We start from the raw sequence: 15,430 nt of genomic DNA, 5'->3' as shown, positions 1-15,430 counted from the left end.
TTTATCTGTGCAATGAACACAAAGACATAAACACCCTCATTTCTAGTTGCACTGCAGTACATTGATTCAGCTTGGTACCCTTGAAACTATTGTATCTATCTAATTATCATTCTATGGCCACATACCTGCCTCTCAGTCTGATTAGAAAACATCCCCGGCAGGTTTGGACATCATTTGCACACTCACATTTATACATTCATGTGTATTATGTATTCATGCTTTAATTCAAAGACCTGTATAATGAAGACAGCGGATCTCAGCTGCTCTTCTGGGCTTCATTGTTCACGTTACACTATATTAAGTCAACCCGGTGAGCCTAAAAGAGTGCGAACATGACACTACGAGATTTTTTTATAGCCTGGGTAAAGCGTGAGGAAGGATGACACTCCTATGAATTTAAACAGTCAATTTAACAGTACTGTAAAATGTTTTTTTTTTCTTTTTCTCTTTTATCTGTGTTAGTCAAAATGTCAAGCTGTTACAGTTGAGCTGATCCCTCCTGCCTTTTCTTCTCAAAGGTCACCCTGAGCAGTCAGCTATCTGAATAAATTAATATTCTGCCAAGATTACAAAAGGGTAGGTTAACCTTTCCAGGACTTCCTGTGCCACAAAAAGCGTGCAGCAAACGCTCTTAATCAACGCATTATTTGGTGGACAGCATTTCATGCTTACGCATAACATGATGGGGTCTGCTTTAATTAAAGCAAATGCCTAGACCTTGCCCGGGTTAAAAAGCGCAGTTCACCCCAAAATTAAATTTCCATTATTGTTTACTCACTTGATTTATTTTGTTCCAAACCCATTGTACTTTGTTTCTTCTGTGGAACATATAAAAATGGGTCTTTTCCATATTCCAATTTATAGTGACCACAGCTAAAACTGACACATAACATTTAAAACAGCACCTTTAGAATAATCCATGATTCAATCACTATATTCCGCTTCTGAATTCACATCTTTAGGAGACATTTAACCTGTTATTCACACAATCTTTCCCTCCAGTGAGCTGTAAACACTGATCAGATGTGTTGAACTATGATTCATGAACACATTGTTCAGACTGAAAAAAAGCGTCATTGAAAAAGAATCGGCTCACTGAAAAAAATGATTTGTTCCAGATCTGAACTCAGAGATCAGGTTATAGCTCACTAGAGATGAGGATTGTCAGTGAATAGTAAAGAATTTCAGAGTGTTCTTCAGGATAAAGCTGTTGTATGACTCAAATATAGTTTATGAAATATGGACTACTTTAATTGTTTCTTTGGTTATCATCATTTTTGGAGCCGAACATGTGAGGGCACTATGAATTGTGGAATTTATGAAAAGAGGAACTTGAAGAAATTATAAAGTTATTCCTTTTTTGTTCCACAAACAGAAACAAACAATGGCATTTCAAAAAAATCATTAAACTATTCATGTGAAGCAAATGTCTATGCTTCATTCATGTTCATTTCCTTATAAATGGTCTAAGGTTCTTTCGTTCAGTACAATGTCAGTCCAACTGCTGCATGAAGATGCTTAAAAAATCATTCCAAACGTGGGTGAATAATTCAATTTTTGGGTGAACTTTTGGGGTGTCTAATTGTGTAACGAAAGGTCTATAGTTCATTACAACGTCAGTCAAATTGACCGCCAGATGCAGGTGGGAATATTAAACCGAGGCTATTTTACAGCTGAAAGTTTTCTCCTCCTCTTGAGATGACTCACACTGCACTTCTAGGTATTTCTGGGCCTGGAAGTCCTTCACGGCCGGGTGGTCAATGATGCAGATGACGGCCACTCCATCGTCCTCCTTAGAGACGGTGAGCCTGAGCCGGCTGGTGACAGTGAACATCCTGTCGTATAACTCCTCGACAGTCGCCTCACCTGGGAAAAGCCGCAAGAGTGACATGTCAGCCATAACAAGCGAGCTCCCTCCATCCCGGCCTGCTCATAATAACACTGTGTCACCAGGAGAGGGAGGAGGGTCATGAGGAATGATACCGTCACCTCCAGACAATTTCCACATTCATTTATTTAATCCAGCATGCACAGGACACATTCTGAGCCATGTGTGTGATGCCCAAATATCACAACAGGACATAAAACACAGGGTTGCATGACAGCTTTTGTTCACCATGTGAAAATTAAGTGCTTTTTATTTTGGTTTTGCCACTTTGATTGATTTATTGATGACATGAGGTAGACCACTGTTAGCAATGCGAGTCATAGGTGGTTTACACTGGTGTTATACAGGTTAGCTTGCCGTCAAGCTGGTCTCTTAGTCTTAAGTGCCCTAAATCAGTCAACACCAGCCTGACAAGGCTGGGGGACCAATTAAAACCATCAGTTTAGGCTGGTTAAAATATTTTTTTTTCTTTCCAAAAGGGTTTTGAATCCATGTCATCCACACTGTCTGCACATGTGCTAACTGCTAGGTTATGCCATAAACATCAGAAGCAGTTTAGGTGCGGTCAATGGCAATTTGTAACTACCGTAAGTGTATGTTTACACGACAAGCAATGTACTAAAACAGACAAAGGGTGTTAAGGGTGGACCTCCATACCTACTTTTTTTTCTAAAAAATATAATTTGTCATGAGTCAAATTTAACAAATTCATACACCTCATAATATAGTTACATTTTCTTATAAGATCAGGTTGGGGGAGGTCACATTTACCTCTGTTTGATGAAATTATCAGGGGCAAAATAGTTATTTATTATTATAGGAAATAATGTTAGGTGTTTTCTGTGAGGGCAATTCTTTTCCAGTGCAAATTTTTCAACAATTTCAACCTGGACATGCGGATTCCCAAAGCTGACCAACAGAAACTGCTTGAAAGTGGTTTATATGTGAGTGAGCTTTGCTTCATACCGCACATTTACTCTAGCTACATGGCATTTTTTTAAATACATATTTGTATGAGCAGTATTCAAAATACACTATATTGCCAAAAGTTTGGGGAAGCCTGCCTTTACATGCACATGAACTTTAATGACATCCCATTCTTAATTTGTTGGGGAGTTAGCCCACCCTTTGCAGCTATAACAGGCTTTCCACAAGGTTTAAGAGTATGTTTATGGGAATTTTTGACAATTTTTCTGGAAGCGCATTTGTGAGGTCAGGCACTGATGTTAGACAAAAAGGCCTGGCTCTCAATCGCCGTTCTAATTCATCCCAAAGGTTTTCTGTTGGGTTGAGGTGCAGTTATATTGGAACAGGAAGAGGACATCCCCAAACGGTTTCCACAAAGTTGGGAGCATGACATTGTCCAAAATGTCCTGGTATGCTGAAGCATTAAGAGTTTCTTTCACTGGAACTAAGGGGCCAAGCCCCAACCCCTGAAAAACAACCCCACACCATTATCCCCCCTCCACCAAACTTTATACTTGACACAATGCAGACAGGCAAGTAATGTTCTCCTGGCAACTACCAAACCTAGACTCGTCCATCAGATTGCCAGACAGAGAAGAAACAGAAAGACTGCATTTAGTGATGTAAGGCTTGGATGCAGCTGCTTGGACATGGAAACCCATTCCATGAAGCTGTATGCACTGTTCTTGAGCAAATCTGAAGGCCACACGAAGTTTGGAGGTCTGTAGTTATTGACTGCAGAAAGTTGGTGACTTCTGCACACTGTGTGCCTAAGCTTTCACTGACCCCTTGGACTTGCACTGGGGGCAACCTATCACAGTACCCCGGTTGAACTCACTGAGAGCGACCCATTCTTTCACAAATGTTTGTAGAAGCATCTGCATGCCTAGGTGCTTGATTTTATACACCTGTGGCCATGGCAGTGATTGAAACACCTGAATTCATTGATTTGGAGGGGTGTCCCAATATTTTTTGGCAATATAGTGTATAGTATAGTGTATATGGGTTAATGGTTTTCTAACATGTCCTGGAGGAACCCCAGCCCTGCACATTTTGTGTGACTCCATTTATCACACCTGATTCAATTCATTAGCTCATTAGTAGAGACTGAAAGAACTAAATTGGGTGTGTCTGATAAGGGAGACATACAAAATGTGCAGGGCTGAGGTGCCTCTAGGACAGGTTGGAAAACCACTGGTCTGGGTAAGACCTTTGTTTCGATGATCCACTTAAGATATTCTATGAACTATAAGTAACTTTAGCCCCGTTTCCACCAAAATTACCCGGAACAATTTGTACCAGGAACTTTTTTACAGGAACTTTTCTCCCCCCCAGACCTGCAGCTGTCTGCGTTTCGACCGCGATAAAGTTCCGAGAAGATTAGGCAAATTAGTCCGGTGATGTAGGACTGCACGCGACTGCTCCTCCAAATCAGTGAAGGACATGTAATCATTTTTAAGTGTACCGATTGAAAGGACTGTTTACATGAGACATTATCTAAACCGATCTGATGTTTACATGTGATGACTTTCAATCGCAATCATTTTGTCACATGCAGTTTGTCTGCCGCATCAAAAATGTCGCCGCTGTTTTCTCCAGCAGCTGAATGTGTTTACTGTAGCCATAGCAACTCTTAACGGCCACCAGGACTAATACAGTATTATTTATATCTATTTTCTGTAAAGTGTAATAATCATCCCAGAGAAAAAAATCTTCTGTCAGGCGCAGTTAAAGTAAAAACTGCCCGGGGCAATATACGTTGTGTCATTACTCCAACATTATCTTCATAACTCACGAAATAAAAAGTTTACCCCTCAGAAAAATTTACTTTCCTCTCTTGTCAACATGAGCGCGGCGCGCGCCGTGACGCCGTCACGTCATGTAAGGATACACACTTAAAAGTAATCGGTCAGGTCGTTTACATGGTGAAAAAAAATTAATAACGAGTATGGAAGAGATTCAAGCTGTGCTGCTTTTGCTGGTTATGTATAGGTTTACGAGGTAATTAACAACGACAGAAAAGAGCACTAATATGCAGATTCAGCAGCATGCAGCATATTCAGAAAGCTTGTAAAGCTAGATTTAAAATGACAATATATTATTATCAGCTATTACGGACATTGAACGTGAGATGGCTGAGACGACCGTGCGCCACCAGACAGAGATATTTATTGAACACAAAAGACTTTTAAAATGCCTGTTGAACTTAAAAATGCTGCGTGAGCTCAACCAATCAGCATGTTCAGCGCCCAAGTCCCGCCCTCGAAAGTTCCTGAACTTTGAAAAAGTACTACCTCGCGAGCAGGGCCGTTTGGAGGGGGAAATATTTACCCGGAACTTCATTTATACCCTGGTTCCTGCGGTCTAAACACACGAAGTACCACCCAAAGTTCCTAGTTCCTGGGTAAAGTTCCTGTGGTGGAAACGGGGCTTTTGAGAGTTAGTTGACTTGTAGTTGCAGAGTAGACTAACACTATCTAACACTAACACTTCATTTTGATGGTCATCAACAGACATTCTTCTGACTATAAGTACATTTCAAACTATGTAAACTTCTGCTTACCCAAACCATTTAACCCTAACCTAACAGTGTACTACAGTCTATTAATACTCTACTTTCAGTAGAATGTGTGAAATGAACAATAAAAATAAAGTGCAACCATAGGTCATCTATAATGCCAAGTCTGTATTATTTACATGACACATCGCTAATTTAAATTCTCAAAATGTCCTTTTAAAAATGTTAAGGTAACTTTTGATACTGTTGGTGTTTTGTGTACTTGTTTCAGTACTCCTTAGTTTGTTAAATGTCTTTATCTTCATTAGTGTCATTCACTAACTCCACATGCAGGAGATGAGCTTAAAGGGTTACTTCAGCGATTAGCATATGGCTTTATTTCAGTAGAAACCCTGGAGTATAATCAAATGATCATGCTCCCCCTCCTCATATCCCCCTGAGACAAGAGATTTATGCATTTTATTTCTGGAAAAATTCCTCCAAAGACGCAAATATCGTCAATTTGCATCATCAGAGGAATTTTTGGCCAGAGGCTAAAGACTACAGCCAGCAGAGGGAGCCAGTTACGCATGTTTTGAACTTGCGTGTGGGGGATAGTGATCACACTCACAGCTCAGCTCGGCTCAGGCATTCATGCAAACTAGGGATGTCAACGATTAATCGATGATCGATTAATTGTCGATAAGACATTTGATCGATAAGACTTATCGATCATCGATTAAGCAGGGTCATGCGCATGCTTGCGGCTCAACCGCGAAACGGGAGGAAAAATGATGCGAGCGTGCCCGAGTTCTGTTTGGGACCATTTTACAGCTGGAGTTACACACCTTCTTCATGACTGCTACTTGCATGTGCATTCCCAGCCTTTTGTTTTGTGTAAATGTAAGTTGTAATATTGTGTTTATTTTGTGCAGGCCTATCTTTAGCTGATTTATCTCATAAGGATGCATTTGGTTAATAATTAACGTTAGAGGCGAGCGGTAGTAAAAGCGTGGCGGTGATCAGCTTCAGCGGGCAGCTCCAACAGCAATGCACAACTAATAATGACTATGATTGGGACTGTCATATTACACAACATTAATGAGAACACTATTGTAATAAAACATTGTGATTGTTAATTATTTGGGTTTATTTGCCGTGTGTTTTATTGCGTTGATCCAGGAGGAGCGTATGCACAACATCACGAATTCTGACTCGCGCATGTAACGTTAACTTAGTTCAAGTTCACTTGTGCATTCGCATCAGATTGTGCTGAAGTAATTTGTAATATTACATTTATTTTGTAACGTTATATATGTGATCAATCATATAGGATGCGTTTTTTTCAGCGAAATAAAACGCACTAACAAATGGCTTCAGTCAGTGATGGCTACTAGTTTTCATTCAGTGCTTCGGCTTTAGCGCATACAGAGCAATGCATAATAACGATGATTGGGACAGTCATATTATATAACAGAAATGAGAACACTATTTTAATAAATGGTTGTAAAGTCATTGGGTTTAGGTGCCGTGTTCAGAGCGTTGTTCCTAGAGCGCGTGAACACCACGCGTCTCCCAGTCTGAAGATGAATATCAGCAACTCAATTCAAGTTCACTTGTGCATTCGCATCATTTTGTGAAGATATATAATTTGTAATATTTTGTTAACTTTATATAAATCTGATTAATCTCATATAGGAAGCTTTTTGTTGAGTTAAATAACGTGCTAGCAAAGAGCTTCAGTGTAACTTACCAGTGTTGATTCAGCGCATCCGCTTCAGCTCACGCAGTTCAAACAGCAACGCACGACTAATAATAACTATGATTGGGACTGTCACATTACATAACATTAATGAAAACAATATTAAGTCGTTTTGAATTAATTGGGTTTAGGTGACGTTTCAGCACGTTGTTCTTGCAAGTGCGTCCACAAATTCTGAATAACAGATCTGAGGCGGCGTTCGTGTTGTATTACATGTTATATTTGGTTATTAAATAAGTAATTTAATTAAATTATAAATAACATCGACTAATTATACAATCCCATAGCCCTTTGTTTAGATAAAAAAATCCTTCTCATTCATTTGGTGAAGAACATGGCGTTTTGAGCAGCATTGCACATCCTGTCATGCTGTCGGCTATAAGCCACTGCTGTAGACGCATATTTCAGTATTATGGTTAACGATTAATCGATTAATTGATCGTTAATTTAAACGACGATCGATCATGGGAATTTGTGAAAATTGACATCCCTAATGCAAACGGTGCGGCCGGCGGAGCAAAGTAAGTGTTTCAACTTCTCAAATTAATTCCTATGAAAGTTAAGCTTCCAAAGGCATGAACTGAAAATGCGCCAGACTGAACATGCGCTGTGACTCTATGCCACGGACGCGTTTACCTCAGCTCTCATGACGAGAGCTCATTCAGCTCATCACGTGTGTATGTAATTTGACTCCTGCAGTGTTTGTGCTGTGACACTCCCTCAGCGGCTAAATCACATATTGAACAGACACGTTCAGTTTTTAATTGTAGTGTCTGTTCTCTAACTGAACTGATTTAATGAAAATGAACGCGGTCGCGGTGGGAAAGTGAAAGTGATCCAGTCACAGTGATTCAGTAGCGGTGGCTTTGGGAGTGGCCTCGTAGGGCAGCGAAGCATTCTGGGAATTGTTGTCTTTCATCCCCATGAGACAAAAATACATTTTCTGTCTTTTCTCAGTCTAGAAAAATTCACTAAATTCAAAAATAATTTCACATTTCTACTACATTAATGACCCAGTTTAAATACAGATTCATCTTCCCAGCGCTGAAGTCCCTTTAATAAAGAGCTTGTTCATCGCTGGCAAACGATAAGATGCATTAGCAGGTTTGGCTTCAACTGATTGAAAGTAAATATTCTGCTTCATCCAGCACTCTTTTTGTTCTCTGTGTTTTAAAACATTTTATTTGACTGTTTTAATAAATGAGAAACTGCTTCAAACGATTCAGTGTGTGAGTGAACTGTCTGCAACATGACTTGATTGTTCAAATATTGATAGGGAAATTGTAACAGCGCTACCTTGCTACTTAAAATTATAGCTTTGATAAGGTGTGGCGCTACCACCTTTCTTCTGAGAAAGAAACTTAAACAAATGTGTTAGCTATTGATAGAGCCCAACATTGCTGCTAAGCAGTTGTCATTGTTAAAACTTGAAATTAAAAAAATAGAAAAAACAAACTTTAAACCACCTTGCCTTGGAAACTTATTCTAACTGAAAAAAGTTTAAAGTACTAAAATGACTGAAATAAAAAAATAATTGTAACAATGGCAAAAGCACATAATTACAATGGATGATCAGGACATGTGACCATGATGAATTCATATGAAGCAGCCCAGAGGTCAGTAGCTGTCTGCAGGGTTACTGCCCATCATGTTAGCCTTCATCCTAAGACAATTTCTAAACTCAAGGGCATTGAGCTAATTGCAGCACAGAGTATGATGGTTTACTTGGACCTAATGAAGTGGGAAATAATTACAGCTCGGCACTGACCTATAGCTCATCTCCCTTCTCTTCTGTCAGCGCATACCAAGACACCGTTTAAAAAAATACATGAGTTAATGTATGCTAAAGACACTTTATGGCCTATGACGATAAGTTCCATTCAGTGATTGAGTCCACAAAGACTCTTCATCATACTAATTTTGTAATTAAATGAATTATTATTTTTTTTTAAATCATAGTAACTAATTTCCCCATCATAGGAAACAATATTCCCTTCATTTTAGAGCTTGGGACAAAGCTCTGTTGCAGTTTAATTCGTCAGTCTTTCTAATGTAACTTCTCCTCCTTCGGGGAACGGGGGTCACAATCGTATCCTAGACGTTACCATGGTAAATTCAGCACTGGGAGTGTGGAAGCTGCATATGATCTATGAATGTCCACTTGTCTAAGACTAATCATTGGACCTATATGTATAGCAAAGTTAGGATCACAGATCATTTTTTTTGGTCCATACTATGTAAGTCAATGGGACCCATTAGCTGTTTGGTTATCCATATTCTGTAAAATATGTTTTTATGTTCAGCAGAAAAAATAAATTAATACAAGTTTAGAACAACTTGAGGGTGAACTACCCCTTTAATTTTTTTTAGCAATATTGAAATATAGATGAAATTAAATATAATTATTCAATTAAAAACTAAAATGCGAAATGTTGCCTTGCCAACTAACTGAAATAATTGTTTATTTTTTTTAAATACATGAAAGTGAAAAATAAATGTTAAAAAAGACAAAAATGAATCAACAAAAATATTAATAAAACAAATAATAATGAAGGCTATATATATATATATATATATATATATATATATATATATATATATATATATATATATATATATATAATACACACACACACACACACACACACACACACACACACACACACACACACACACTATAATAGTATATAAATAATACAATTACAGTGGTGCATATTGCTGCAACTGCATACAAATATGTGGTTATTTAAATATAATATTTATGGCAAAATATTCACCTACAGTTTATTATTATTGGTAAATAAAATAATTTTAGTCTTAGATGGGTCATACATCTGCTCTATACTTAATAATAATGTCCTAATAAAGCGCTATAATCAATGGTGTTTCAAGCAATATGTAATTACACCAGAGTTTGTGTGGTTCATTTTAAGACTTTTTAATTAGAAATTAGTCATTATTACCTTAATGTGTTTTTTCTGTGATCCTTACTGCGTACTAGCTAGTATTTGACTCATTTAGCACATCAAATCTTTCGCCTTAGGCCACAGTCTGACTGCTTTCACCGCAGTTAATGAAGCTGTGATGTTTGTAATCCATAACAGTTGACACATTAAACTTAGATTCTGTTTAAATGTGCCATATCATCTGCCATGTTTGCCTCTGTTTCCCCAGGTAGTCTATCTGAATGTTATTCAACAGTCCCACCCTGCTGTCTAATGGAGAAAAGCTGTTTATAAGCACATTAACCAGCCTGCACATTCACTCCTTTATGTCAGCCAGCACTGCCTTAACCAGTGAGAACTAATATGTGGGCAGCATTTGCTGAGTGGGAGGTAAACAGTTGGAGTTCATTCAAAGCTATTTATTTAAGCTCAACTGAAAAGCACCAAAAATCCTGCGTGCGGAGCACTTCTTGTCAATACACTGGATACACCTTCCGAAGGCTTAATTGAAAGTAATTATGAAGTCAGAATCCTAAAGCATGGTGTGTTGTGTGCAGATCAGAGACATCAGTAATCACGGCAAACTTATCGGCACAATCTTCCTTGGATCTGAGTCAGACCTTGCAGTGGTTGGTCCCCTTTCATCCATTTGATGGTGGAAGCAGGTCTGCTGCCCATGGCGGTGCAGGTTATCTCTGTCTCATTCCCCTCACTCACGATTTCCTCGCGGGACTCTAAGATTGGGTTGCCTGGTGGAACTGGCAGAAGATCAACAGCAAGATTAGAGATGGTGCGACAGCTCTTCAGCGTTAGATCAATGTTTTTTATCTGTGTGTTCGCTAAAGGACAAACTGTTATTTTACTAAGATCTGCTGATGACTATCGAGAACTTAAATCAGTAATAAAGCACAAACAGTGCAAATGTGGTGGAAATGGTGTTGTTTTTGAGCCAATCTGAAACACCCTATAGTCTATGTTTTGGTTCGGATACTGATCTCCAGCATGGAATGCTGGTGTGCTGGTGTCCCCACCAGGCTTTTTAACAAGCTCTATCAGCAAGACTTCCTTGGTTTCTTGCAAGGTATCTACCTCATCCCGATTCCCACCTAACTATGTCAGGGGGTTGACACTGTCGCCTGTGGCTTCCTCATCTGGGTTTTGTAAGGCACTATTCTTAGCAGAGCTTCTTTGAAACAATATGTGTAGTAAAAAGTTCTACGCAAATATATTATAGCCTACATATATAAAAAATTAAATGTATAAATGCATACAATAGTATGTACAATATACATGATCTGTTTGGAATAATTAAGATATTTTTTGATCTCATGACACACTACCATTCAAAAATTTGTGGGGCGTAAGATTTTTTGGAAGATATTAATTAATTTGAAAATTGATCAAAAGTTAGAGTAAAGACATGCTGTTCGTTTGAACTATCTATTAATAAAGGGAATCACAATTTCTACAAAAATATTAAGCAGAACATCTGTTTTCAACTGGGTAGATTACTTACAAATTGTAGTCAGTTACTGATTACAAACTACATGGCAGTGATGTAATGTATTCGGACTACTTTTGGATTACTTTTTAGATTACTTCCGACCTAACTCGTTTATTACATTGATTTGAATAGGATTATTTTGTACCACATTGTTATAAAAATACAAAGAGAAAGAACATCTCAAAATGAAGTGTTAAAAATATTACATTAGGGTATCCCAGACTGGGGTTCGTGAAGGAACTGCAGGGGTTTTGTAAGTGTAATGGAAGGCTATTAAGTAAATCATAAATTAAAAATAATAATAATTTTTAAATAAAAACATTTAGTAAAAAAATTAAATGTTTACCTGCATGTCATTTGACCATTAACCAATATTAGAGAACTATAAACTTTATTTTATGTTTATTTTATTATTTATACATTTTAAATTATTATCTTAAAATCTAAGGGCTTACTTCAAGTAAAAATATCTATTAGCTATTTTATTCCAACGTATTTTTAAGGGTCTCTAAGGCCACATGCAGGGCGGCTAAACCAGCCACAAGCTGCTATCCTTTCACCAAAAAAAAAGAGAGGTCTCCCAGCATGATCAAGAAGGTCTGTTGGCTTGTTTAAGAAGTCAACTTTAGGATTTTAACCAGCTTAGATCATTTAGGCTGATGAACAGCATGGCTAGATTAGCAATAACTCAATTTGTTTAAGCTATCCCTAAAACAGTTAGAGCTACATACAGAAGCATTACTATATTTCGATGATCCCATTGTGTATTTGGACAGTGCCAGACCCACTCAACCAGTTGACAAGCTGTTTTACTCGGGTTTCACTTTTTCATAGCACATTAGCTCTTATGGTGCTTTGCTGATGGCACTAGAGCGTCTGTCACTACAAGAGCTGCCATTTGAGGGCTCTTTTTCTAATATCTTGCCTCGTGCTTTCATGTCCTGTGGTTAAGAGTCCATGCTGTGACGGAACGCATATCCTCATAAAACTTACGCTACTTTAGAGAGCACTCAAGCCCATTCAGCTCTCCAGGATGTCCAAATACACAGCATAATAAACCGCTAATGTTAGTGTCATTCAACGCAAGAGACGCACAAAGCTAACTCCAGAATCACTCGATGTAGCCTTTTCAACATCTAAGAGGAATTCAGTCAATACGCCTGCCAAAAGCGATCTACCAATATCAATAGCACAACATCTGTTCCTTTTTGTTTGGTTTGTGTTATTGGAAACGGCATGGGAGCAATTGGTTGATATTGTGTCATGGTGAGATTCAATTAGACGAGTTCAATTGAGTGAAGGAATCAATGAGGTCAATCGATAATCAGGATTTTAGCATTCTGAAGGTAGACGTCATACCCAGCACAGTGATGTCTGCATAGGCTTCTTGCGGAGGATCCGTGTAGAGCTGGCACACGTATCGCCCCTCGTCCGAGAGCGACACGTTTGACAACGACACCAGCAGCTCGTTGTCTGAGAAGTTAACCAGCTGAAACCGACTGTCCTTCAAGGCTGAGAAAGCATAAAGAGTGAGGATTACAGATTTGCATGAGTAGGAAGTAGGTTACACAACATTTCAATACCCAGCAAGCAATTTTGCTTTTAAAAGACGTCTAATAACCATCCAAACACAGCCCTGAGGTCTAGGCTGTCAAAATTTGGGCTGTCAGTGACGTCTAACCCAAGAATAGAGTAGTCAACTTGAATATGAACATGTCAAATAAATTTGTAATCACTGTTCACTTTGCTCACATGATGGAATATCATACATCTCGCAAATTATTTTGGCAAAAATGCCGTAACCAATGCCGTTTTTTTTGGGCGGGTTACTCATAGCGCGGACTATAGTGGGTCTATAATTAAACGAGACAGCGAAGAGATGGCTATTGTTTGCTGGTAGGTTAATATCGAGTGATGATTTCGATGAAGTTGAGATTTTTAGCAGTGATGGAAAAAAACTAAAAGCCTTCAGTCATTTTGACAGATTACACTGTGAGTGATCTGATTATAACTGTAATTTTCACCTCTGTCCACTTGGTGGTGAGTGCGCTTTTGCTGGCTGCCAAGTTAATGGTCAATGAATGGTTTTCTGAGTTACATTTCCATTACCCTGCAAATTGAAATTGCCAATTGAAAATACGGCCAATGGAAATATGCCAATTTCACAAAAACTCCCATATATCGCGAACAAGTTTATACGCTCACATGAGGTGTTGTTTTATGTGATTAAAAAATGATATTTTGCTAAATTCCGCTGGAATTTTTTTTGCATATGGTGTACGTGAAAGTCGATCATTCTTTAATGATGATGTATGTTTAGGAAGAGAAGTTCGTTATTAAACACATAAAAAGGCAAACGAATTACAGGAATACTAGATTCTAAACAACAAAGAAATGCCACACTTTATCAAGACCTCGAAGCAGATAGGAGGGAGAAACGTGGCTCATACGTGGCTGCTCCCAAGTATAACCGGCTTTCCTTGCTATTAAAGGCCCACTGAAGTGCCTTAAAACGCGCAGCATTATTCAATGTGTTGACGTAATTTCCCATACTTTCCCAAACTAGCGTGAAACCGGACTTCATTTACCTCAACTGAAAGCATATTTACTGTGTCTGAATCATTTTGATTTTAGGAGGCCTTTAATTGTTGAATAACACACCTCTACATCTCCTTCGATTAAAATGAATGGCTAGTGCAATGGCTGCAAATCTGTGTTGCAAAGTTTGCGGTTTTCCTACGGAATTAGCCTACTTTTAAGTTGTTACCATGGGTAATTTTTTTTTTACACGGGTTGATTTCCACCCCAGTACATATGATATCATTGCTCTAACACCCCTAAAAGATGGATTTCTTTTGGACTGCATCTTTCAACATATTTTCTGTTCATTCATGCTTCTTTCGTTCTGTAACGTATTAAAGAGGAAGGGATGATCACGTTCACTCATGCTCCGCTCTGCTAAAACTGAGGTGCTACACTGATCTCTCGCACCATATTAGAGAACGCCAAAACTGTATTTATTGTTTGAATTGGGATAAAATGACCAGAATTTGAAAGCAGAGACTTTTTTGTTACAAAACAAAAGTAACAATGTTTATTGTGATTTATTGGACAAACATTCGTGATGAAAGCTGAAAAGTGACCCTCATTCTCTGTTCGACTTTCTCTGCATTAATAAATAATACATAATCTAGCCCAGTGGTTCCCAAACTGGGGTACATGAGGTGCAAGAGGGGGTACACGAACAAAAAATGTATGTGTAGGGCTGTACGCACTTTTGCCATTCATTTAAGTCCTCACCTCCTTAAAATAATAAAACAGAGCATGTATTTCTAACAGTCACAATGCCGTAAATACATGACATTCAATCAAAATACCACATATTTTGCATTCAAAATGGACTGCATCCATTTCCACATAAGCAGCGTGCATGGTTAGGTTGTGAGTAGGGATGTCAAAAGTACCGGTACCGGTAATTAAATGTGAGGATAACAGTATTTCTGTAGTACCGGTAATATACTGACTCCTGAGTATATTCGGTACTTGCAGCTGCGTTCAGTCACTTCAGACTGAAGCCGAATATATACTACATGTGAATATTAAACTGCAAAATACTATTTAAATAGTATTCCTGCTTCTTCCGCTGTTCTGTGTGAATAAATAAACTCATTAAATTTAATAACATTTTTGAAAATTAATTAAATAATATAAATATAAAAACATTTAGCTGAAATTAGTACCAAGTACAATCAAATATTTATGGTATTGGTTACCGACTACTGGAATTTTGGTACCGTGACATCCCTAGTTGCGAGTAGAGTCAGCTGACTTCTGATGAAATCATGCTACATTACTGTTCTCGACCTGT

The 15,430-nt window shown here is 38.2% G+C and overlaps 1 protein-coding gene across 3 annotated transcripts in view; it reads right to left on the bottom strand.

The window, feature by feature from the left end:
• The window catches only part of cadm1b (cell adhesion molecule 1b), a 255,542-nt gene that overhangs the window by 68,890 nt on the left and 171,222 nt on the right, over window positions 1-15,430 (bottom strand). For all 3 annotated transcript variants that reach the window (XM_067451163.1, XM_067451165.1, XM_067451164.1), the window contains 4 exons: window positions 12,922-13,074; window positions 10,679-10,816; window positions 1,708-1,866; window positions 1-5 (listed from right to left, as the gene is read on the bottom strand). The exon at window positions 1-5 is cut by the window's left edge and continues 92 nt beyond it. In XM_067451163.1, coding sequence (XP_067307264.1) covers window positions 1-5; window positions 1,708-1,866; window positions 10,679-10,816; window positions 12,922-13,074 — 455 coding nt within the window. The remainder of the gene's footprint in view (window positions 6-1,707; window positions 1,867-10,678; window positions 10,817-12,921; window positions 13,075-15,430) is intronic.

Source organism: Pseudorasbora parva, chromosome 8 (genome assembly GCF_024679245.1).
Source record: "Pseudorasbora parva isolate DD20220531a chromosome 8, ASM2467924v1, whole genome shotgun sequence".
In the NCBI taxonomy this organism is placed as follows: Eukaryota; Metazoa; Chordata; class Actinopteri; order Cypriniformes; family Gobionidae; genus Pseudorasbora; species Pseudorasbora parva.
Note: the sequence above shows the minus strand (reverse complement) of the source record. Positions and strands in the feature narration are given on the sequence as shown.